The sequence below is a fragment of the Suricata suricatta genome, chromosome 7 (genome assembly GCF_006229205.1).
Source record: "Suricata suricatta isolate VVHF042 chromosome 7, meerkat_22Aug2017_6uvM2_HiC, whole genome shotgun sequence".
Classification (NCBI taxonomy): domain Eukaryota; kingdom Metazoa; phylum Chordata; class Mammalia; order Carnivora; family Herpestidae; genus Suricata; species Suricata suricatta.
The window spans coordinates 30,222,432-30,248,116 of record NC_043706.1 but is presented as its reverse complement, the minus strand read 5'-3'; the positions used below and the strand labels follow the sequence as shown (position 1 = coordinate 30,248,116).

Below are 25,685 nucleotides of genomic sequence, written 5' to 3'. Positions count from 1 at the left end.
GTATTAAACATTTTGTCTGGAAGTTACAAGGATGAAGGAAACAAGCTCCAGCTTCAAAATGTCTGGAAAAGAAGAACTTATTCCAGAGCCCAAATAGAGTAAATTCTCTATCAAAATCATAAGTTTAAGGTCCTCCAAACTATTCTGAAGTCTTCCCATTTTCTTGGTCCTCATCTTCGTTCTTCTTGTCTCTCTGAAGTTCTAGTTCTTTGTTATGAAACAGATTCTGGAACTTTCCTAGGCCACACTCCTGTAGTCTGCTTGGGTCTGATTAACCTGAGCCACACAGTTCCTCTGCAGCCCTCTGCATGCTTGTCTACAAGGACCACTGCCACATCCAAGTTCATACTGCTCAGAAACAGTGAGCTTGGGGTGTTCCTTTTATCTTGATCGCCCTCGGACAAAGAAATCCAGATGACACAGAACCCTCTGAAGACAACACCTGGAAAATGGCAGTCTTGGGTATGGACTGACTCCTTCTCTAAGGTCTCCCTGACCCTGATGACTCAGAAGTCTTCTCTTCAGAGACTAACACTCCTTACCTGCCTGCTTTCTTTCAAATTCAATATCTTTTCTTTCACCCTCATTGATTTTTCTGTGAGCCTGGGGAAAACCACCCACAGTCAGTTCAGCTCTAGAGTGAGAACACTGATTTCTCCTTTGGTTTCAGGAGTTTGAACTACTAAAACAAAACAACCATCCTCTGAAACAACAGGAAAATTCCTTAGCTTATTATCTCACCTCTGGTAGTGTTGCTCAGTTTATAATCTGTTTCAACTCTTCCTCTTATTTTCCTCATAAATGGAGTGGATTGCCTTTTGTCCAATAGCCAGAACATTTCAGACACCACTCAAAGGGAGTACTGCCTTCCAGAAGCTTACTCCAAGTACACCACCTGGTTATCCTTCCTCCCCCAAGGATTACTTCACGTCGGTTATGAAATTTTGACTCGACATGAAAGAGGCCAAACTATTTACTATTCATTTTAGTAGTCCATTAGGAACAAATCTCCAAAGGTAGTTTTGCTGGGAAATTTTTCTCATATGACCTAACACCTGAAAGATCTGGTAGACATCTGACCAATTTTCCCCAACTGGGGGTGTTTCATTACATCTTGAGGAGAATTCATCTACTGCTTTTTCACAGCTTCATCCTGGTGTAATTAAATTTCTTAGCCCTTCATAGTTCAGTGATCTCCAGCAGTTATCACTGTCACAGGCAGATTTATGATTGGTTTGTTCACTCATTATTCATTCCTTCCCTCCCCTTCTTCCCTTCCTACATCTTTTCTCTTCCTCTTTCTTCTTACCCTCCCTCCCTCCCTTTCTTCCTTGATTCTCCCCAAGCTGCTCAGTCTCAGTTCTTCATAACTGCAGCAAGGTATCTACTTAAGATTTGTCTCCCCACTTGTACATAAACAGATAGTTTAGCAGTTCCAGCATGGGACTTTGGGAGAAATCCTACTAACCAAAGTAACAACTGTCACAAATACCTGTCTTATCATGAGAGGCTTTGCAGGTGATGTCTTCTGTTTTGGTTTTCATTAATATGATCATGTTCAGTCAGGGGGGGTCTAAAATTTTTTATCGCTTACTGTATAAAATTTTTTGTGCACACATTGCTTAAACATATATACACATACACACTGTAAACCTACTTATGTACTAATATATGCTTAAAAACTGAAAATTAAAAAATTTTAAAGTTATAATTTAAAAATTACATAAAAATAGAAATAATACTTTTTTCTCATACACCAATGAATTACTTTACTTTGTATCACTGATTCCCTCTAACCTTCTGCCTATGGAGAGTAAGGGATTCAACGGAGGTGGAAATGTATCACAATTTCCACTCTCTAAACCAAGGGTACACAGCATCTGAGGCTCTTAGTATTTAGCCAAAAGGTCCAATATTATAAAATGAGAAGGGGAAGGAATGTGTAGACAATAAGGTAAGGAACATAAGGGAAGAAAGGGGTTCAAGTAGCAGGAAAGGGGTCAGAGAGGAAATACCTATTTGGTGAAAACAGTTAAGAGGTGACCAGAAGCTGTCTCTGATAATGACATGGTCTAAATAAGAAAGCCGACAGGTGAATTTTTGTTGCAGAAATAACTTTGGCTGTCATCCTGACTCTACTGGGACTTGCCATTCTGGTTATTTTATTAACAAGATGGACACGACGCAAGCAAAATGGTGAGTAACAAGTCAAAATGGAACTTTTCTATGAAAGTCACAGTGGAAGGAATGCCAAGATTCAGTCTCAGTTTCTACTTAGTTGATAGCTAGAGACTTTGCCAATATTCTGGGAGTCCATGTCAACACATGAACCAAAGAATCTTTACCTACCAGTGATTCCTCCCTGCACTTTTAAACTCTCAAAGCTCACATTACCAATAATGTCAACCCCCCCAAAAGCAGATTAAGTTTAACAACAGCAATAACAAGAATACTCTAAAATTATATGAGATCCAAGGGAAATTGTCTGAGGAATAAAAATGGAAAAGAGAAGAGACTGCACTAGTAGACACCACTAGTTAGTATTATTTAAAAATAATTTTAAAAAAAAGAATTCAAGAATTTTAGTGACTTAATACAGAAGAGATGATAAGAGATAAATATATAGTATTTGTCAATGAACCAGAGATAGTGTTCATGTAGGCAATAACCTACTTCCATGCCATGACATCTTTCTTTCCAGAATCTTCCTTAGTATCTTCCCTCATCCCTTCTAGTCAGCTGCATCCACTCCTTATTCTCTTCCTAGAGCCTATGTGGAGAGTTAGTGTGGAGGGACAGGTAGAACAGGGCTGTCTGGAAGGGCCTAAAAGAAGTAGGAACCAGTAATGCATCATATCTAGGGAGCCACCTTGGGATAAAAGAAGCACAGTTTAGAGTGAGGAGAGTTGAGTTAGGAGGAAAAACACCTCCCAAGTAGTCAACAGTAATACTTTTTCTTGATTCTTCCACAGAAATTGAAGTCTCAAGATACAGTTCAGAACAAAGTAAGTACTTAGACCCATGAGAAAAGGAAAGATAGAAAGCTTAATGGCATTTACATAAGTCAGGCACCAGATCTATCTTGTTTACCATTGTATTCCCAGAACCTTCCATAATGCATTATTCCCTGAACTAAACTTCTAACTTACTGGGAGAAACCCACCACCAGAAACTCCTATGCAACACTGAGTGCCAAACTGAAATTGGGCAGAATGAACTAACAGGGGATCTAATAGGTCTGCATGACTCGGAGGCTCTCTTCAGATGCCTCTTGTGGCCCAAGAGCAGCAACAAAAATACCAAGCCATGAACACAGCAGACTCCTCAGGCAATGGAACAGAAGATCTAAATCTGGAGTGAAGAGGGCCTCAGCAAGGTTGGTAGGTAGGAGACTGGAATGTAGGTAGGAATAGCAACCATGAATATAACTAAGATGATTATGATTGTTGAGAGCACAAAGTCCAAGATGTGAAGAGGTGAAGCAGATTTTCGATGGCAATGTCTAGTGAGATGCCAAAGTTGCTGAAAGATAGCCCAGGATTAGTAGGAGCTAAGTGCTGGAGTAGGAGAAGTATTCTGAGGCTTTTCTAATTACTATTTAGCCTGGTGAAACTGAGGGCTGGCACAGTCACTTATCTTCTCCTGCTATGCACAGTCCCAGTAAGCAAAGAAAATTAATATCCGTCATTATTCACTACCGGAAGTTCATGTCTACATTAGCTCCCAGAGTCTTAAAGCCCCACTCATTTTCAAGAAGCAAAACCATGGAGTGCTTTCTCCTTTTTTCTCCAGGTGCTGCTCTTCTGGACTATGAGGACGGTAGAGGTAAATCGGTTAGGAACTATTACAGAATTAATGGAGGAATGCTTTCTTTAGAGCATAAAATGAACTCATCTCCCTTTGAGTATGATTTGTTAAGTCAGCACACCTTTTTCTGTCATAATATCTGCCAATCCATTCCTGTGTGTGTATGCGTATCTCTGTATATTAAAAGGATTTGAGCACTTTTCTCAGAAAAGACAAATATGTCTCCTTCCTAAGACCATTAAAAAAATCCCTTCCAATCCCTGTTTATCCCAAGATCAGGGGAAGGCTAAGAAACCTCTCTAAACAATTTCCTGGATGTGTAAAATAGGGAAAAAGTACATAAAATTTATGTGTTGTCATAAAGTCTGAATATTATACATGAAAAGGTGGTTTATAAAGCTATAAAGTAAAATAGATGAGCACAACTTATTATCTTCATTTTAGAAGATGAAATTGATACTCAAAAGGTTATGAGACTTACCCAAATTCACCTACCAAAACAAGGAGTTGGATAGCGAATCCAGGTTTGTGGTCCTGAGTCCAATACTCATATGCTCAATTACACTATCCTCACTTGGTTAAGACAAAAAAGGCTCATTTTATACTGAATTTCAGTATTTATTATTAATATTACTAATATTATATTAATTAACATTAATAAAATCAGGACATGTGGTCTGACATAACTGAAAAATAACAATAAAGCTTATTTGAAATAAAACACCCAGAAACCTAATGGTTCCAGGTAGATTCCAAGGCACTCTACTGTTTCATAGAGACACACAAATGCACGCATGCGTACACATGTACACACGCACACTATAAGTATAAGGATTCGTATTCCCTAAAGTAGAAAGGAAGTAGCTTGATCGCTCTGCTAGCTGTCAGGCCCCACACATGGCCTCCTGGTCCATGCTCCTTCTGTTCTATGATTCATCTGTCATGCACAACAAAGTTAGGAGCGAGGGGCCATGACACCCTCCCTTTCTTTTCTGAAATGGAATCCAAAGAAAATGGGGAACATCTGGGAAAAGAGAAAAATCTTCCTAGTTGGATTTAGACATATGATGACACTTTTCTTGATGAGCTGAGCTGTTAGTAAATTTAATCTGTTTCTTTTTCCCAAAAGATTTTCCCTCTCAGAGATCTAAAAGAGGAAGAGGTAAAAAGATTTTCACCTAACAAGAAAATGATGCAGACATAAGTTGTGAATGTAGATCTCATTGTTTTCATCTTGTCTTTCAGGATTCCGACATTCAGGATATTCAACAGAAAGTGGTAAGTAAATTATAAGCTGAATTGCTAAGAAATTAATACAGAAACCCATTTATGAGAAATTAATAATCTTATGTCTTTCAATCCTCTAGATACTTCATATGATGATCGAGGTAAGTTGTAGAGATTAATCTAGAGATTATGGTAAAATTATAAAGGAAAATCAATGCTTTTTAAACTGTTAAATAGGAGGTGCTGTAAAACCTAGATAAAATAACAGGAAACCAAGGTAATGAATAGAGGATTCTGAGAAGTATTCATAAATGCTCCCCTTCACACTATGAGGTGCTTTTACCCCGAGTACTATCCAATTCCTCTTTTATCCACCTACTAATAGGCTAAAAGTAATCTGAGTACTCAAGAAAAATTCAGATGCTAGCCACTCAGTGTGTCTTTCTTAATATAAATGTTAAGAAATGGAGGAATAAATCCCTGAAAATTTGTCACATTACAGTTTGACTTGGGTACTGAAATTCCAAGAGCACAAAGAAGGGCTGTTCTTGTCCGTGCTTGTCATTTACATCTCATGTTTCTTGGGAAACAACCCCTCAGAATAGTTAATCATCATGACACCACATGAAATCAGTGCACGAAGCCAATGTCAGGGTACACAGGTAAGTAAAATACAATATACAGTATAGGAGAGGAAGAGAATTAACATGCACTCAGTACTTCCTAAGTGCTAGCCACTCTTGTGGATGTTTTTCATTTTATTTTAATATCTACAAATGACCCTGTGAACCACACAAGGATGAACTACCCCAAAAGCCCCTGTGTCTGTTCAAGGCCCCCTCAGGTCAGCCTGCAGGTTGCTTCGGTACGAATCAAAGAGTGCTCCTTTCTCTAGGCAGATGCAGCCCCACTCAAGGATACAGCTGGGATCTCAGTCCCCAAACCCCTCTGTGCCCTGCACACCTTTACAACCGTTATACAGTGGCCTTAAATACATAGGAGAGATATCTCCTCTCACTCTGTCCAAAACCCAAGGCTTGCAGGGGCGCCTGGGTGGCTCAGTCGGTTAAGCCTCCGACTTCGCTCAGGTCAGATCTCACATTCGTGGGTTCGAGCCCCGCGTCAGGCTCTGTGCTGACGGCTAGCTCAGAGCCTGGCGCCTGCTTCCGGTTCTGTGTCTCCTTCTCTCTCTGCCCCTCCCCCTCTCATGCTCTGTCTCTCTCTGTATCAAAAATAAATAAAACATTAAAAAAAAAAAAACCCAAGGCTTGATCCTGCTACATACAGGTACGGACACCTTCTTTCCCCCAATTGTTTAGGCCATCTATCTCTTTAACTTCTTTCTCTAACTCTCCTCATCCAATCCACCAGATCACATCCCCACTACCTTCAAATTATATTCCAAGTTAGAGCATTCTTCACCATGATGGCAGTCTTGGCCCAAGCATCTACATCTCTTCCTTGAACTATTTTAACTGACCCCTAACTGGTTTCTCTCTCCTCTTGTCCTCTTATAGTCTGTTTTCCTCACGGTACAGATAATCTTTAATAAGCAGTTCTTAAATCAATTAACTTACCATATATTGTTATCCCAAATTTACAGAAGAGAAATATATGCGTAAAAAATGTCAGTGACTTGCCTAAAGCTATAGGCTTTGCAAGTCACTCAATCTCAACAGAAATTCAGAATTGTCTAACTCTAGACTTCATGTAGTTTATTTCTACACAATTTAATATCTTGTTAATGTCTTGCTATGGATCTTTAGTGTAGAGCCTGAAATCTTAGCTTATTTCTATTCCAGGCTAACCGTGCATTCTTAGGGGAAACTTGGATCAGTAAGCATTTCACTGTGGTCCAAATAAGCCACAATTTAAAATTGATAAAGTCAAATAGCAACTCATATCTTTGGTTTCCCAATCACCTCTCAGGTGGCCTTATAAATCTCAGGTATCTTGTTTCTAAGTTTCCAAGTTCTACCAGCCTTTCCTCAATCATCTCTGGACATAGAAATATAAATGTGGCAGTCAACTAGAGACTACAAAAATCTTCTGACAGGAAACTAGTGGACAAGGTCATTATATCAGTTTGGGTGCATGGAATTTAGTAAATTTAAATTTTTAAATTTTGGTATTTAAATATCACATGTCACATGTTACATATATTTTTAAGTTTGTTTAAACGATCTTTTAAAGCTTATATATTTATTTTGAGAGAGAGAGAGAGCATGCAAGCAGGGGAGGGGCAGAGAGAGAATCCCAAGCAGGATGTGCACTATCAGTACAGAACCCAAAACAGGCTTGAACTCACGAACTGCAACATCATAACCTGAGCTGAAACTAAGAGTGAGTCGATGCTCAACTGATTGAGTCACCCAGGAGCCCCACATGTTATATATTAAAATTGCCATAATAATTCAAAAGTTTTGAAAAGTGCTGAATTTAATGTTACGAATTTTTACAGCAAATGTTAAGTGCAGCACATGAAAGTGTTCAGCACCTCTTAGTATTTTCTGTTTTTAAAACAAAAAGAGGCCCTTGAGTTGCTTAGTTGGTTAAGCATCTGACTTGATTTTGGCTCAGATCATGATCTCACGGTTTGTGAGTTTGAACCCCACCCCCTTCCCGCACCCCCCACACCCCAAGTTGGGCCCTGCCCAAAAGCACAGGGCCTGCTTGGGATTCTCTCTCTCTGCCCCTCCCTAGAACATGCATGCTGTCTCTATAAAAATAAACTTTAAAATATAGATAGATAAATAAAATACCCACAGAACCAGGAGAAACAAGTAAAATAATGTAAACCAGAAGATTTTGTGCATCCTGGACTTAATCACATCCAAGTATGGAAGGAAAGCACTCATCTTAAGAAAGGAGATGAGAAAAAAAATACATGCTGTCTTTACATTTCTGGGTAGATCTTTACTTATGCGTTAGTAAAATACCAAATTACAACAGATTGTTGTATTATTTATTTTTATACATGAAAGTATATGAGAACAATAGCCACAATAGCATGACAAGTTTTTGTGTAATTTGATTCATCTATCTCCAGATATTTTGGAAAATGTTTCCATGACATCACTAAGGAATAAGTTTTAGGCTATAGGATGCACATCCAATCACAATATATATGTGTGTGTCTGTGGATTCATTCTAACTTGCCATCTCTTCATTAAACTTGAATTCTCAATCAGCTGAGTAAACATTTTGCCATTTTTCTCTTACTTAGCCTCAACTTACTTTATAACTAATATATTCTTCCTATTCAGTGTTTCTTTCTGTGTCTAGTTTATTATTTCTTTCACTATGTATTTGCCGTCACTAACCTTTGCCTGCTTTGTCATGTCATTTGACTCACAAGTAAGCCAGGAGAAGAGTTTTCCTCTAGTTTCTTAACTATTTGACTATTTGAGGGTATGATTGGGTAATCCTCTCTAATGATATAAAAACTACACAAATAGAATATCCAAACTGATTTTTCTTGGTTTTACTTGTGTTTTTAGAGGGACCCAAAGGAAGTTGCAGTAAGTATTGTCCTATTTATCAACAAAAAATTTGCTTCCCATCAGTAACACTTCTCTAGATTGTAAGCACTTGGAGAAAGAGAAAAACCGTCAGTTCATATGAATATCAGGCAATAGAGAAAGTCTCCAAGTGCTGGTTTAGAAGAGTCTGTCAATAATAAACTGTCAGTTTCCTAACTTGGTCTGTTGATTTCCATTCTGACTAAGAGGAAAGGGGGAAAAATAGAGGAAATGATGAGTGAGAGAAAAGCTAAAAGATAGAAATAAAATAGGAAAAAAAGAAAAGGGGATGGAAAGGAGGGAGGGAGAGCTAAGAACAGAGAAAACTGTAAGCCACAAAGTTTCATAGGAATAACATCTGTCTACTAAAAGTTGAACAACCTTATTAGAAATTGAAAGGATGAGGTTGGTGGGAGTGGCCTCCCGTCCTCACCACCAGGTCAGAGGTCTCCCTAGGCCTGGGCTACACCTCCTAAGAGGGCACACTGACACTGATATGGAAAGGTCGGGATCAAAGTTCTGACGATTCACCTCATGTTTCTGCGTGTTTTAGCACCATCATTCCACTCTGTTGGTAAGTTCCTTGTGCCTTTTCCACTGTCATCTGGTTTGCATACCTTGTGTTTTTGTATTTGTCTTTTGTCTGTTAAAGAAGTTTTTAAAGTGCAAAATTAATTGACACTTGTAAAGCCACACGCTAGGTTTGACAACTGATATTTTGTCATATTTCTCAAGTGACAAATGATATAGAAATCCCTTTTGTCCCCATCCCTATACTCATTGCACTCTCCCCATTTCCCAAACTCTTATAAACGTACCATAAGTCTTGTTAAATTTATTTTCATCTGTTTGTATCATTTCTACGTGTCACTGAATATATAGTACTGTATGTATTTGTTTAAATTTTTACTAAAATAACATCATTTTTAAAGTATCATTACAACTTGCTTTTTTCCTCCAAAATACTGTAATATTGAAAATACATAAAAATCCAAGTTATGCATTTTAAGTGTTAAATAAATATTCCAACTTACAAATGTTTTTTCTATTCTTTCTCCTATTGTAACATTCTCAATGTTTGCAATTTCTGCTATCACAAATATTGTTTGAAAATGTCTTTAAGTAATTTGGAAAAGATTATCCAGAGCACACACCTTGAAATGCGATTAATGAATCTCCATGTATATATCATTTATGTAACTTAAGCACAGTTTTACTTTACTAGCTGTTGTCTAATTCAATTCTGTGGTAGTTATGTAGCAGGCACACCAAAATGTGTAAAAGTTTCCCATTTCCCTGCATCAAAAACAACCCCAATTTTGTCATACTTTCACAATATTCTCACTTTAATATGTATAACTTTTAATTTGCATGAACTGAGTATCTTCTTGTTGTGTATACCACTTACTTAGGCTTCACCTTACACAAACTATTCATTTACCCATTTATCCATTAGGTTATTCCTCTGCAGAAATTCTTTATGACTATGAAAGCTAATCTTTTATATTTTGTTAAATATTTGGAAATACCTCCTCAAATTCTCTTTAAAATTTTTATGGTGTCCCGACATTTAGAAGGTTCCATTCTCCCTCCTCCCCAATCACAAACAATCTGTTGTAATAAATCTGCCAGTTTTCTGTTTTCCTTTAGATTTTGTGCTTGTTTTGGCCTTTTCTAGATATCATAACTTTCTCTTAATAGTTACTAAGTTTCTCTTTCCATATATAGGACCTTAATCCAAATGGAGGTTTTTGCATTGGGATTTTTTGTTTGTTTATAAATATAAAGGTCTAATTTTTTAAAGAAAAAATTACTTCTGGGAAACCAATTATTCCAACTGAATTTATTAACTCACATATTCTTTCTCCACTGATTTATGATACCTCTTTTATCTTATGCTTAGTTTTTCCCTGCTTTTCTCTTCTGTTTCAGTCAACTTTTGTCTTTTGCTCAATAGATCCTAAATTTCTTCCATTACTAAAGCTTCATGACATGTATTTTGAGGAATAGCACATTCTCTTTGTTGTTCTTTTCAGAAATGATTCAAATATTCTTGAACTTTTATTCTTAAACAAATTTTAAAATCTGTTTCTTGGGGTGCCTGGGTGGCTCAGTACGTTAAGCACCAAATCAGTTCAGGTCATAATCTCATGGTTTGTGAGTTCAAGCCTCACGTAGGACTCTGGGCTGACAACTCAGAGCCTGGAGCCTGCTTTGGATCCTGTGTCTCTCTCTTTCTGCCCCTACCCGACTTGTGCTCTGTCTCTCTCTCAAAAATCACATAAACATGAAAAAAAATCTAAAAAAATAAAACCATTTCTCAAGTTCGTATGAGTCACAATAGGATTTCATTGGTATTTCACTGAGTCTATATATTTATAAAATCAGTTTTTCCCATTCATTAATATGATAATGTACCTATTATTCAAATCTTACATGACCTTCAGTAAAGTTCTACAATTTTATCTAAAGGGTCTGAAACATCTATTGTTAAATTAATTCCTAAGCACATATTTGTTTTTTGTTATGAGTGACATTTTTTCTATTGGATTTTACAAATAATTATTGCCACTCTGTGAGTATTTGTGTGTTGTCCTGTTGGAAGAGACTTTGTATCTAGTCGGCCTGCTGAGCTCTAAGAGTTTTAATAATTTAGAGTCTCTTGGATTTTGTATGTAAAAATCCTATCTCCAAAAAGTAACAATTTTGAGTTTCTTTCCAGTTCTTAAACTTTTTCCTTATTTTTTTGTTTTGCCCAAAATGTCCCGCACAATGTTAATACCAGCAATGATCACAAACATCCTTCTTGGTATCTGACTTTCGCAGGAATGCCTCTGGTTTCACTATTAAATGCGATGCTTCCTTCCATTTGGCAGCTTCCTTTTATGGGTTAAGAAAATTCCTTTCTATTTCTAGTTTGCTAACAAAAATATTATTAAGAATAAGTTTTGAGGGTGCCAGGGTGGCTCAGTTGGTTAAGCAGTTTACTTTGGCTCAGGTCATGATCTTGCAGTTCGTGGGTTCGAACCCCACGTCAGGCTCTGTGCTGACATCTCAGAGCCTTGAGCCTGCTCAGATTCTGTTTCCCTCTCTCTCTGTTGCTCCCCAGCTAACATTCTGTCTGTGTCTCTCAGAAATAAATAAACATTAAAAAGAATTTTTAAAAAAGAATCAGTTTTGAATGTATTTTAATTAATGCTTTTTTGTATTTAATGTCATAAAATTATTTCATTTTTCTAAAAACTGTTCACTCTATCTATGAATATGTCTTATTTTTATTCCTAGTTATCACTGGGCTTATGCCTTCTTTCTTTGATCATTCATGCCAAAGATAGTTATTACTCATTAATCTATTAAAAAATCAATTTGAGGACGGGTGCCTGAGTGGCTCAGTTAAGCATGGAAGTCTTGGTCTCAGCTCAGGTCACAATCTCAGAGTTCATGGGTTTGAGCCACGCATGTTGAACTCCACACTGACAGCATGGAGAGTGCTTGTGATTCTCTCTCCCTCTCTGCCGCTTCTCCCTTCTCAAAATAAATAAATAAACACTTTAAAAAATCAATTTGGTTTTGTTAAACATCTACTGATTATTTTTTCCTATTTTATTAATTTGTTTTTACTTTTAGTATTTCCTTTTTTCTACTTTTTCTTCCTGTATCAGTTTAATATGTGAAACTCTCCATTAATTTTTCAGACTTCCTATTTTCCAATATAAGCATTTAAATTCATTCTAAATGCTACTAAGAGCTTTGATTTATAGTATTTTCTTTGACCTTCAATTTAAACATTTCATAATTTCCATAATTTTAACAAATAAATTACATACAAATGTGTTTTAGTTTAATCCATTTTAGCTTTATTGTTGATTTAAATTTATATTGTATTATGACACAAAAGTGGGATGTGTACAATTTAGCCTTTGAAGTGTGTTGAGGCATTTGAGGATCTGTAAGTAAACTTTTGAAGATTAATTTTTATTGGTTGGGCTCAGGATTTTACCCACAGATGTACTATCAGCCCAAGCGTATTACTATTACTCAAATGTTCTCTATTGTTCTTCTTTTGTGTGATACACTAGGTTCAGAAAGGTATGTTTAAGTCCCACGACACTGCAACTGTCTCCTTCTGATGTCATTTTCCTTTTTAATACTTCCCATTTTTCCTCTACATATTTTTATTTTTGTTAGATCTATACAAGTTCATAATTGTTCTTTTTTTTTTAATTTTGCTTTGTTCAATGATACCATGTCCATCCATAGACTCATAAACACTTTTGGCTAATTTCTACATCACCCGTATTGCTCCAAAATCTTTGTTGTAATATATATCTGCCTATTATTAATTTTTCTATCCTTTTATTTTCAAACTTACAATTTGTTTTTGTCTTATTTGTATCTTTTTAAATAGCTTGACTCTGTTCATATTAATAATTATAAAACCTTGTCTCAAATGAATTTAGTCCATTTTGCATTTATTGTAAATCGCTGATATATTTCATCTAATTTATGCCAATACTATTGCATTTTCTATTTATTAGGTGTTGTTCTTTATTTTTAAATTTTCTTTCCTCCTTTTCATTATATTATTAGATTTTGTTCCTTTTGTTTTGCTTTACTTGTTTGGGTAGCTTTCATTTTCTTCATCCTTACATGTGTAACTTGCATACTGCTTGATTTTTGTAAAGAAAAATAAATGAAAACAAAAAAACCAATCAGCATCTTTTTCTTCCTCCAAGAGTAGACAACAACCTCTTTTGACTATCTTCCCCTTCAACATCTTCCATGTTGTTTTATAGTATGATAAAAAAAAATTTTAATGTTTATTTTTGAGATAGAGAGTGCAAGAGGGGAAGGGGCAGAGCGAGACAGACACAGAATCTGAACCAGGCTGCAGGCTCTGAGCTGTCAGCACACAGCCCGATGTGGGGTTTGAACCCATGGGCTGTGAGATCATGACCGCAACCAAAGTCAACCACTCAACTGACTGAGCCACCAAGGTGTCCCTACAGTATGATTTTTAAAAACAAAATAATTATTTACTTTTTTATAGTCAGTAGACTTACAATAATATGTCAGCGTTTTCTGTTTATAATTGTCATCATCTGTGCCTTCTGCTCTTTTAATTCTTGCCCAAGTATAATCCTTTAGTCATTCTTAAGACCCTATATGTGTTTGAAAAATTTTTTAAGCCCTTTATGAGTTAGAATGCTTTTATTTCACCTTCAGTCGTAAGTGAGAGCTTAAGTATAAGATCTGGAAAGAAGAAAAACATAGAGGCAAAAACGTTTCCATGGTCTAAGAAACTAGCGATCCCCCTACACTTTGTTATTCTCTTACAAGGAGAACTTAAAAGATAGGTTGTGTAGGTCTTGTGATCCTACCCTACCATAAGAGTATTACTGAGGAATTATTCAAAAGCCTAAAGTTCATATCTCAAAACCAATCTGTAAGTGGATATCCATCTGCCCACAACATCGCATTGCACCTGATAATAGAAAATGGGATGTGACCCACGGCTGTCTTCTTTCCCACAACCTCTTCCTTACAGAGTAGCTATGGGATCTGAAGTTCTCCCTGAAATACACAGATCTCATTCTTGCCTTGTTTTCTTCCAGCACTGTCTCGGTCAAGTATTGGTAAGTTCCTTCACTTTTCTCCAATCCAATTCGAGGTGTCCCCAGGTTTGAATGGCAGCAAGGGAGAGGTCTAATCCCCTACCTCCCTGAGCCAGGACTGACATCCAGGGGTTGGTGCTCCCAGAGGCTCCCTATTCTGATACCCCCAAATTAAAAACAACAACAAAAAATGCCAAATGATCATATAAACCTTTTGTGTTTCTTTTTAGGAGAACAAAGGGGTAAGCTCCTTTTCTGTTTCTCAGTTCTGTTCTCTTTGATGTATCACAGACCTGGGGATTCTCTCTTAACTCTGGTTAGCCTTGTCCCTCATCTTTTTTTCCTTCTCCATCGCTGAGCATTTTATCTGAAATGAATGCAAGCTTTAGAAAACAAAAAGTCTATTGATTAAGTATAAAGAGAGGAATCAAATGGTTTTAGTGGGCTGTCATGACTTCTGCACTTCTGCTTTCACTCAGAAGCAGGAAGAAGAAAGAAGGTTGTGAAAATGGGAGCAAAGAGGAGAGTTGTAATTAAAGAAGCCATGTTTGTTGAGTCCATATTTATAGGTATTAGAGATGAGAAAAGTAAAGCTCAGGGATACTATCTAACCCAAAGGCACACAGCTCATAGAAAGTGAAACTGAAGTTCTAGACACTAAGTTTTTAACTCGAAATCCCTTGCTGGTCCAACTACCTCTAAGACGACACTAAAAATATTTAATTTTTCAGGGGCACCTGTTCAGTTGAGCATCCTGCTCTTGATTTCAGCTCAGGTCATGATCCAGGTTTGTGGGACTGAGCCCCTCATCAGACTCCAGGCTAAGCATAAAGCCTGCTTAAGATCCTCTCTCTCTCTGCACCCCCGGCCAGCTCATGCTCTCTTTAAAAAAAGGGAAAGTTTTCAATTTAAAGTTATCTTCCTGAAAGAAAAACCTTCAAGAAATTTAAGATATTGTGTATATGTGAAAAAATATTACTTCCATTTTTAAAACATAATTCAAAATAAAAAATTAGAATTAATCTGAATATCAAAATTATTTCGCTAGTCCACTACTGTGGCCTAACTGTATCCTGTGACTAAGGCTGTTTTATTACATATATATGTAATATGTATATTATTTATTGTCTATATAAATATAGTATGGGATTAGACAATAGCCATTGTTCAAAGGCTGGAAGAGACACAGCATTTGAAAGGACAATTGGGTTTGTTAAAATAAAACAGTGAAAAAACATTTGAAGAAGTTAGAGATATAAGGGAATTTGCTAATGTGAATTTCAGACAGCACAGTATGATGGGATTTTGGACCATAAGAAAGCAAATCAGGTTAGGAGTTATACTAATCATTATGATAATATGCTCCTTAAGATGAGAATTATCCTCTGATGGTGAATAAGGTAAAGAGATATGTGATACATAGTGGGTTTAATCTCAGAGGAAGGTGAGTAATTATTATAAATAAGGTGAGTAATTAGTTATTATAAATAGTATTTAGCTGAAAGATGCATGGAACCACTCATCCGTGAAGTTCAGCACGCTGTGTGCTCCACGGGATGGAGGAGGCCCCTCGAGAGGTGCCGCTATGGGTACACAGAAGTACGGAGTGCAATTCACAACAGTGACATGAAGATATGTACAGAGTACATATGCCAGGCTCTGTCCTAAGTGCTTTACATCTTTATAACAATCCTGTGAAGTACATATGATTGTAAGTCTTGTATTTAAAATGAATAATCTTAGGGACGAAAAGTCAAGTAACTTGTGCAAGGTCACACAGCCATAAGGTAGAGGAACCAGGATTCAAATCCAAGTAATTCTAGCATCTGATCTCCCACTGTACTTCATGAAACGAATTAATCCAGACTCCTGTGGAATTTTGTTATTATTCCTCAGTGTCAGATCCAGAAATGGTATTTAAGTCTCTTTTCCATTTCTCAGTTCAAGAAAGAAATGTGAGTAAGCGGAGGTCAAAAGAAAGGAGTACGTAAGGCAGCTAAAAAAGATTTCACCAAACTTATGACTTCTAAATTCCCTTAGAGTTTCAATCTTCACACGGGCTGAAAAGAAAGAGGAAATGGCCTCCTTGCTCACCACCAGTCCTACATGCCTTTCTGGGCCTCCATCACAGCACCAAAACACCGTTTCCTCACACAGTCCATGACCAAACCACACGGCAGGAGGCAGAGAGGATGTGGTAATCCCTGGCGAGCGCAGTGTGAGAGCTTCTCTCTGAAGCTCCTCTTCAAAGCAGATTACCTCTGATGCCTTTAAGAGATGACCCCAGGAACTTACCTATGTGTCCATTTAGCACAGTTTACTAGGGAACTGAGCACACTCCTGACTGCTTCTCTGCCGTGAACCCTTGGCGTCTGCGGACCTTCTCCCTCTCCGCCCTTCCCTAGGCAGGCCCTTCTTTAGAATGGCAGCCTTTTGCTTTCCCATTATCCTAGATTGTATCAACTGAGGCTGAAAAACCCAGGAATACAGGGCCACAGTTTGTGGATTTAGACTGATGCATTAAAAGTTAAGCTGATGTGGGGAACCTGGTGCTAAACCATTGGTAGATGACCTGCTTCTGGGTCGGGGTTTCTTACGTAGCAGAGCAGCTCCCTCGCTGCGATCTATTGAAAGTCAGCCCTCGACACAAGGGTTTGTAAAAAAAAAAAGAAAAAAGAAAAGAAAAGAAAAAGTTAAGCTGAACAGAGTACTGTTAAACCCTGTCCTTTTAGAGTTTAGTTAAAGAAGGTCCCCAGAAGATGATAGAAAAGATCAAAGATCAAACTTCACACAGCAATTTAACCTCCAATATAAGGCAAATAAGACAAATGCTTTTCCTTGTTTCATTGAAGATACTGGGGTTCATTTGATAGTAGTTTATACTTCTGTACTGGCATAATTTATATTAAAAGTTCCACAAACCTTTCCTATTATTTGGATCACTTTGTAAGAGGAACACGCCAGAGATTAATAAAAAGAACAGAAAAAAATGGGAGAGTCAATATATAGGAAAGAAGCGAATTTACTTTGTAAAAGAATATTCCAAAAGGAACAGAAAGAGAAAATCATGTGGGATACAGAGGAAAGTGCACTGAACCAAAGTAAAAAAATTGGAGGCTAAAGCTGCATATAATTTTTATTTTTAAAAAATTTTAATGTGTATTTCTTTTTGAGATACACACACACACAGAGCGCGAGTAGGGGAGGGGCAGAGAGCAAGAGGGAGACAATCTGAAGCTGGCACCAGGCTCCAAGCTGTCAGCACAGAACCCAACGCAGGGCTCAAACCCACAAACCATGAGATCATGACCAGACCCAAAGTCAGACCACTGAGCCACCCAAAACCCATAAAATGCATATGATTTTTAGCACACTAAGGCACAGACCTTCTCTTCTCTTAGCCTCAGTTTTCTTTTTTTATAAAATTAGAAACTTTTTTTTAGAGTGAGAGAGCACACACAAGCGGGGTCAGAAGCGGGTGGGAAGGGTAGAGGGTGGGAGAGAGGGAGAGAGAGAGAGACAGAGTATCATAAGCAGGTTCCATGCTCAGCCCAGAGCCAGATGGGATCTCCGGGCTGGGTCTCATGACCCTGATGCCCTGAGCTGAGATCAAGAGTCGGATGCTTAACTGGCTGAACCACCCAGGTGCCCCAAATTGGAACCTTCCTAACATTGCCTTTCTTTGCTTCTTGAAGCTATTACATTATGGAGAGGAGATTTTCCAAACTGAAAAAAGAAAGAAAGAGGGAGAAATGGAAAATAGAGGAAAGAAAATGTGCTGAATGAAATCAGAATATTGAAAATATAGTAAACCTTGATTCTCTACTGGCCACGTTTACTCCTGAATAGTGTCCAAGGGGGAAGAAAGTTCAAGACCTGCAAGGGTGGTAATCCATGAGCTGATGGGGGAACAGAGGGTCCAGGGTATCCTGAGGGTACAATCTCTGGAAAGACTGGATTCTTTGAACCATTAACTCTAAGCCGATTTGAATATTTGTTATTAGTCTTTAGCTTTGGTGCAAGGATCCATGAGTAACTTTTTCTTCTCCTTTCAAAATCCGGTATTGTAGGGCTCCAATCGGTTCCCCGCTGTGTCAGAGTGGCTGGGCTTGAAGCTCACCATTCCCTGCCTTCTCCTTCATCGGTTATCTTACATCACGCTCACCTCTTCTTGTCTTGAAGCAAATTCTTCCGCTTATGTCTGGTCATGAGACCCAGCTCCCAGCCCCATCTTCTCTTTAATAGTCACAGCTTCTCTTTTCTATATCTTTGTATTTTGCCCTTCCACTAACTCCCTTTTCTTAAAGTATAAAGCAGGTTTGGTTTTCTTCCAGCCCAAACAGACCCTCCTTGACTCTGTATCCCTCTCTAACTACAAGCCCCCAGCCCCACAAAGAAGGAAATTATGCTGTTTACTTTGGCTGTGGACTTTGGAATAAGTTACTGTTCACCTCTATTATTGAAAACATGCATTATTTCTCTATGAATTGAGAGTGGTACAATAAGACTTTTAAAAACCCCTTTAAAATAAGCTTGCTTACTCATTAATGTATTATAAATAAAGAGAAACCGTTACGTAATGCAGGCTCTGGAGCCAGGCTGCCTGGAGTTGCATTCCAGCTCCCTATTTACTGCTCTTTGAACTCAGGCAAGTTATTTAATCTCTCATTAAGCTTTTAAAACAGTTATATAACCACTTTCAACAACCAGCTGGAAAACAGAACAGAATAGAGATGTGAGTAAAAACAAAAGAAATGAATGGAGAAGAAAGAAAAATCAAAATCAATGCTTAAATCAGTCTCCTGGAATGAATAGATTTCCATTTATTGCCAAACCAACATGAACACATTTGCTAAACAAAGAAAGAAGGAGAGCGGAGTGAGGTGCAGAAAAGTTAGGCAATCAGAGACAATCACGCACACACACACATTCAGAAACAAGAAACAATCCTGGTTGGACAGACTTTCTTCTAAGCTATGTGCTTCTGACAAAAATTTTCATATTGAATATTTACTTTTGGTTGTACTTACAACTAGTAAAACGGCTTCTTGTTCAAAGACCATACTTCCATGATTTTCTCTAGAAAGTATCACAACTTCCAGGTGCGTCATAACCTTAACAGATTTGTGAATCACAAGTCTGAATTAAATGTGACCCAACCAATACCTGTGATTAAATTAAAGAAAACAAGGGGTTCGTTCTGTCTATCTCGGCTCAGCCACAGCCTGCGGTGCGGCTGAGCTCACACCACGCTGTTGTGGAAGCAAGCAGGGTGCGCACTTCAAACCCTTGGAAAAGGAATTTCCAAAGGAAAGCCCCCAAACTAGCAATCCACCAGCCCAATGTCACCTGTACACTGCTTGCCCAGCAAAGATTTAAATTTTGCATTTGAATGCTTCTAGATAAGGGATGCACTTTTCAAACGCCCAACTTCCTTACTACCCTGTATAAACGAGAGATTCACAATTCAGGAGACTTGCTGAGGCAGCTGAGCATGTGACCCCCCACAAGGTCCATCAGTATTTCCATTTAGTATGGAAGTTTGGCGCTCTCTATGAGAACTAATTCTGATCTTTTCACTAGGAAGACTCTCCACGGAAGTGAGGTCCTTAATCTAAAATTACATAATACCTACTATTTTGGCAGGATACTCAAATCTTATAATTAAGATTTTTATCTACTTCTTCACTCTGAAAGTAAGTGAAACCTTCCACTGTCGTGCTTATTTGTTTTCAGCCAGGCAAGGCCACAAACTCTCAGTTCAAACATTTTGGAAATCTATGATTTACATTCCACCTCTGCTTATGCCTTTGCCTGTGGCAGGCATCAGTAGGTGATCATAGTTCTCTTTCCTGCTCAGCCCACATACAATTTCAAGTTCTTCCCATCTCCGTGGTGTTGTTATTAATTGATAAGACTTAGTATATTAACTCAAATATATTTTCCATGTGTGATATGGGTTAATATTCTTAAATATTAAATATATGGGGGCTGTCTTTTGTGAATTATCTTTACTTGGAAGTAGGAATAACAGTATGTTACCTTAGCCTATAATACATAGAAAAGGTGATATCTGTTCCCAAGTGCTCAGATCTTATCATTTCTGTGAGAAGCTACTATTTCCTCCCAAACACAACAACAAGCAAAATTGAGTCATAAATATACAAGTAAAAACTATATTTAATTATTTCAAGAGAAATCAATTATATATTTTCCAACTCACTAAAAGCTTTTGTGCTAAGCATAATTTTTTTAAATAATACTTCACCATTTAAAGAATGTTCAACAAAGAGAAATAAAAGGACATAAAGAAAAGATTTGAATAGGTAAAGAAGAAAGAGTGAGAAGGAAATCAATAAAATGGTAGAATTTCAGTGAAAATCTCCAAAACAGGAAAATGGAAGACCAAAGTAGGTTCTAAAAGCCCAAAGCATAGTTTTACACAGACAGAAAACGTTTGGAATTCCAGGGGGAATTAGCTCATCTCATAAATAAACTTGGTGCAGTAAAGAAGCTTTAAACATCCTCACGTAAGATCAGTTACTCTCAGGCAGAAGCAATGGCTCTCGGCTGCTGTCAAATCTCACTGCAGGGTCAGCCGGCGTAACTAAGGCTTGAGCTGACTAAGGAATACAAAAGTATATTTTTTTAAGAGTTGAATCCCACAGATTAACAAGCAAACAAAAAACACAGTGAAATACTCATGAAAATATCCTGTAACCAGCATCCAAACTCTCCAAACGACGGTAAGGAATAAGAGGGAAAAATAGAGAAAGTAGAAAGAAAGTAAACTAAAACTGAATGCCTTAAACACAACAAAGAACTTTCTACTGTGCAGAAAGGTTTCATTCGTTTGTACTCACTCAATATTTCTTTCATAACAATTTTGATGTAACTTTTCAGCTCTCCTAACCATTATGACTCTTGATTTTTCACTGCAGCCATTCAATGTAAGAAAGGAGATATAATTTTTATTTTAAAGTTTAGAAAAGTAATATTCTAAAGGTTTAGTGACTTACCTAGTCATAGAGCTAGAGACTAGTAGAGCTGGGGTTCTCTAGTCTTGGATTTTAACTCAAGACTATTTGTACCTCACATGTGGGCAGGAGGGAATAGAACTGTCTTCATTTCATGTACTCTAAAAGTCTAAATCTAGGTAAAATTATATTTGTGAATTTTTTTGCTTAAACAGCAAACATTTATCTCTCATAGTTCTTCTCAATTTTCATTATAGGTAATACAAAAGCCTTCAAAGCAACTTCAGAACCTTTATGTAAGTTTCTCTGATTTCTCAACTTAGTTCTTTTATCTTCTACAAAATGCCTACTATTTGGGGAAGCTGGGGTGGGGGTGGAGAAGGCACCAAAAAAAGGAAGAGGAAAGGAGAACAACTTCCTATTTAACTGCTCTCCTTTGCCTTTACCAGCATGAGGAGCTGGAAGCTGTTTTCAGGATCCCCCTAAGTAACTGATGATTTTCTTATTTAGCAAAGGAGAAACTCTAATAAAATTGATGAATAAGTGAAAGAAAAAATCCTGTGATTAGATGAAGTTGTGTATCAAAAACAAATAGGCACTTCTAGAAGGATCTGACAATAGAAAAATAGCAAAAATTGAAAACAAGAAAAATAATTGCAGGAAATATGATCTTATGGGTCTCTTGAGGGGGGAAAAGGGAAAATACAGACTGACCTTCTTACTGCTTTCAATGTAAATGTAATATGTGGTAATTGCGTGACTTGAAGCTCCCTGAAATGTACACTCTTCGGGCATGCATTCTCCAGACTTATCTCTTTGTGTTTGTGTTTCAGCAGGCACTTCAGGACCCATTAGTAAGTTTCTTTTCTGTGCTTTAATTCCCATGTGTTCTGCTTTACTACACTGTTAGAATATGTAAGACACTCCTTCCTAGTCGTGGATGTTTTTATTTCTTCCTGCACAAACTGACAATTCTTTTGTCCTTCTTTATTTCCTATTCTTTTTTAAGTTTATTTATTTTGAGAGAGAGAGAGAGAAAGAGAGGGAGCATTCCAAGCAGGCTCTGCACTTGGAGCACAGAGCCCAATGAGGGGCTCAAACTCACAAGCCATGAGATCATGACCTGAGCCTAAGGCAGACACATAACTGACTGAGCCACCCAGGCGCCCCAATGCTCCTTTTCCTTATTTTAATAAGCTGAGAGCCTGCATGAGGAAGTACTATCACTTAGTTTTCTCAAAATCTTGAGATTCAATAGCAAAGAGAAAAGTGTTAGAAAGTGTTAGAAAGGCAGGAAGGCCCCTTGCTAAAAATCCCAGTCACACTCAGAGGAAGAGAAGAGTGATTCACTGCTCACTGACTGAGGGTCCCTGGGCTGCCATGGATGGGGTTGTGGATGTATAAGCCCTCCTATTATGCCCTGCTATTACCAAAGACTCAGTCTGGAAGAAGTTTGCGTCTGACCAAATTGCGTCTTATAGGACATTACATCGAACATCTCTGGCAGAAGCCCTGGTAGAGAATAAAGAATGAGGGATGGGTAAGAAAAAGAAAAAAAATAATAAATGGATACAGTGACATATAAATGCTCTGAGATTTTACCAATCTGGTAATGGCCTTGATGCTTAAAGCGGATCCAAGGATCTGCGTGGGCATCACCTTGGAGTTTGTTAGAAGTGCAGAATTTCCACCTAGTGCCTACTAAACCAGAATCTGCATTTCAACAAGATCTCCAGGAGGTTTAGAACCAATACTTTGCAGGGTTTCAATCCTCTGTACGTAGAAAAGAAATAAAAAGCTGAGTGTTCTTGATCTAAGTATAAGCAGCTCCTCCACACCTTCAGATTCTCCACAGGAAGAGTAGCCTTAAAGCCAGGGCCAAGACAAAGGAAACTCACCAAGGATTCATTCACTTCTTAACATATTTCTGTCCATCGCTGCCAAGGATGTTCAGAGCTTGAGCTCCCGGGGCAGGGCCAACACTAAAGGAGAGGAAGAATGATTTGCAGGTTAGGGCTGATGGCAAATCACACTCTGTGTCTACTTCTCCTGGAGCATGTGTACGCATGAAACATGATTTTAAAAATCGATAGTCAATCGAGAGTAAACACTGATGAAATGTCACTAAAGCATATGTAGCCCAAGAGATTCAGAGAGGTGTCTGTGCATATGTGTTCGTAAAGGAGAAGGCTGTTATTGTTAAGCATGTGGGTCTAGTGCCTCAATCCCTGTAACCACTAGCTTCACCTACAAAAGTCTTGAGCCCACCCAAGAGTCTCTATTCCCTCTTATGCTAAGATATTGCAGGTCAAGTTACTGTGGTGACTCAGGCCACCCACAGAAGACACAAATTCTCACTTTTTCCTTCAGAAGATGAAGCTATAGATTCTGTTCAAATTAGACCAGTTGGAAAAAAGGCAATCATCTGTGGAATCTACTGAAATACAGTTACCCATCAGGACAGGAACCCTGACCACTGCATCGGATCCCAGTAGTTATGAGGGTCCTCCAAGGTGGAGAATGAAAAATGAAGTTTATGTGCTCCTCTGATGAAGTTGAAATATTGTTCTTTGTGTTTGTTATTTATGATGTTTTCCCCAAAATAGCTGCAACTCAAACTAAATTTTCTGTGCCAAAGAACCATTCTAATTAATCTGTCTTGCTTTTCCCATATTTTAGCTGGAGCCGTTGGACCCACAAGTGAGTTCCTTTTCTATTTTCTAATTCTGACGTTCTTTGGTCTTCTGCAGTGTGTAGGCCCTCTCCTCACTCAAGCTCTTTCCATTTCTAGGCCTTCCCATCCATGCTTCTTGATTATATCTGAATTACTGACACCTCTAATGCCCAAACCATCAGGGGAAAAAAACAAAACAAAATGAAACAAAACAGCCTGAACTGACACTAAACTAAGTTTAAGACAAGGGAAAGCTAAATCATTCATATTTAAAATAACAACCAAGAAAAAAATTCTCTCAACTATGTTAAAAAAAGATTAAAACAATTATTGTGACTTTTCCTAAACTGAAGATAATGCTACAAGAAAAGCAGGTGGTTCTAGAAGGCAAAAGAATAAGCATGATAAATATCAAAGAGGAGGGTGATGAAAAATGGCCAAAAGACATCGTACCTACCCCTACGAGTGTCAATCCTTTGAGACAGCTGAGTGTAGGGCAGGGAAAGAAAGAAAGGAAGGATGAAAGTGACGGAAAGACTTACAACGTTCAGCCCGGGATCTACACATTCCCCTTTGCCATTTAAGATCAACACTGAATGACTTGATCAGGCGGGAGGGCTATGGGACTCCTTTGCTAAAATTATCTACTGATCTGTAGTAATAATTCTCCTTCAGGTTGAGTTGCTTCAGTTTCCTTAAAAAGAATATTGGTGGCATGAGCATTCTAATTATATCAAACCACACTGATTTTCCTCTTTTTTTGTATTTCAGTGCAATTCATAGCACCAATTCGTAAGTATCAAATTAGTTTCCCCATTCTGGATCCTTTCATTTCTTACCCACAAGGTCTTAGGTATTGACCTACCCTGTTTCCTGGATACCATGCTTCTCAACCGCCCTAGCATTCCTATTACACAGATTTCAAAGAAGCTGTGCATGCAGTAGAGAAACTGCAAAGCCCATGGGCTAACATAAGAAAATAGAAAAGGACCCTCTTAATAGCAGTCATAATGTCCTGTCAGCAAGGGAACTTCACTTTTCAAATAACAGTAAGTCCCTACTGAAATGAGGAGGAAAAAAAGAGAGAAAGAGAGATTTGTTTTAAAAAGACATTATACATTAGTATGGAATGAATCTATCCCAATGCTCTAAAGGTTTCAAACATCACTGAAAACAAGGGGAGGGAGGCTGTATTCCCCCAAGTCCCCTATGCTGTAAGGGAGCCCATCCGAGGATTGCCAAGCAACCCCCTGCTGTTCCTAGGATTTCTAAGACACTCCCTCTAGAGTAAGCCTTGGAGAACGGTTACTTCCTTCGGAGTGATGAAGCATACTGATTTTCTCCCTCTCTGTTTCTCAGCTGGCGGTACAGGACCTATCAGTAAGTCTACTGTCTGATTAGTCACTGTCGAGAATTTTTAATTTCCTGCAATATCTTAAGGGCTTTTCCTTGAATCCCATGTTGAGATTTCAGGGGTTTGTGGGTTCATATTTTCTTGGCCTTTTTTGTTTTCTCCTATCTAGCATTTCAATAAGTCATTAATTATCATGTGAATGTACACTCCACTGCTAAACACAAAGTGTACAGTGGAGGATAAACCCTTAAAGATGTCCAATGGCTTATCAACATCACACAAGGGATTTTTAAAAACAGAGTAAAATTAAAAGAAGTGAAATAATAAGAGGGAGGAAGAAAATTAAGTTTAAATGAAGAAGGATTTCTCCAATCATCTACAGGGGGTTTAAATGGGCCAAAGGGGTGTCCTCCATTTAGTACCTTTGGTACTTACCCTCTCAGTGGATCCATTAGATAAAGAGGATTTTATACACACACACACACACACACACACACACACACACACACA

The 25,685-nt window shown here is 37.9% G+C and overlaps 1 protein-coding gene across 1 annotated transcript; it reads left to right on the top strand.

Moving 5' to 3' along the window:
- Nucleotides 1-275: 275 nt before the first annotated feature.
- Nucleotides 276-25,218, top strand: LOC115295208 (testis-expressed basic protein 1-like). The gene is made up of 15 exons (XM_029943154.1): nt 276-462; nt 2,110-2,196; nt 2,973-3,005; nt 3,793-3,825; nt 4,937-4,969; nt 5,053-5,085; nt 5,175-5,195; nt 8,535-8,555; nt 9,109-9,129; nt 14,171-14,191; nt 21,405-21,443; nt 21,981-22,001; nt 23,827-23,847; nt 24,593-24,613; nt 25,181-25,218. The coding sequence occupies exons 1-15, from the start codon at nt 450-452 to the stop codon at nt 25,216-25,218; spliced, it is 456 nt and encodes a 151-aa protein (XP_029799014.1). The 5' UTR covers nt 276-449.
- Nucleotides 25,219-25,685: the final 467 nt, after the last annotated feature.

Coding starts and splice junctions, on each gene's coding strand:
- LOC115295208 (XM_029943154.1), top strand. Junction 4,970..5,052: donor GAGATCTAAAAGAGGAAGAG/GTAAAAAGATTT, acceptor CTTGTCTTTCAG/GATTCCGACATTCAGGATAT. Junction 8,556..9,108: donor GGGACCCAAAGGAAGTTGCA/GTAAGTATTGTC, acceptor TGCGTGTTTTAG/CACCATCATTCCACTCTGTT.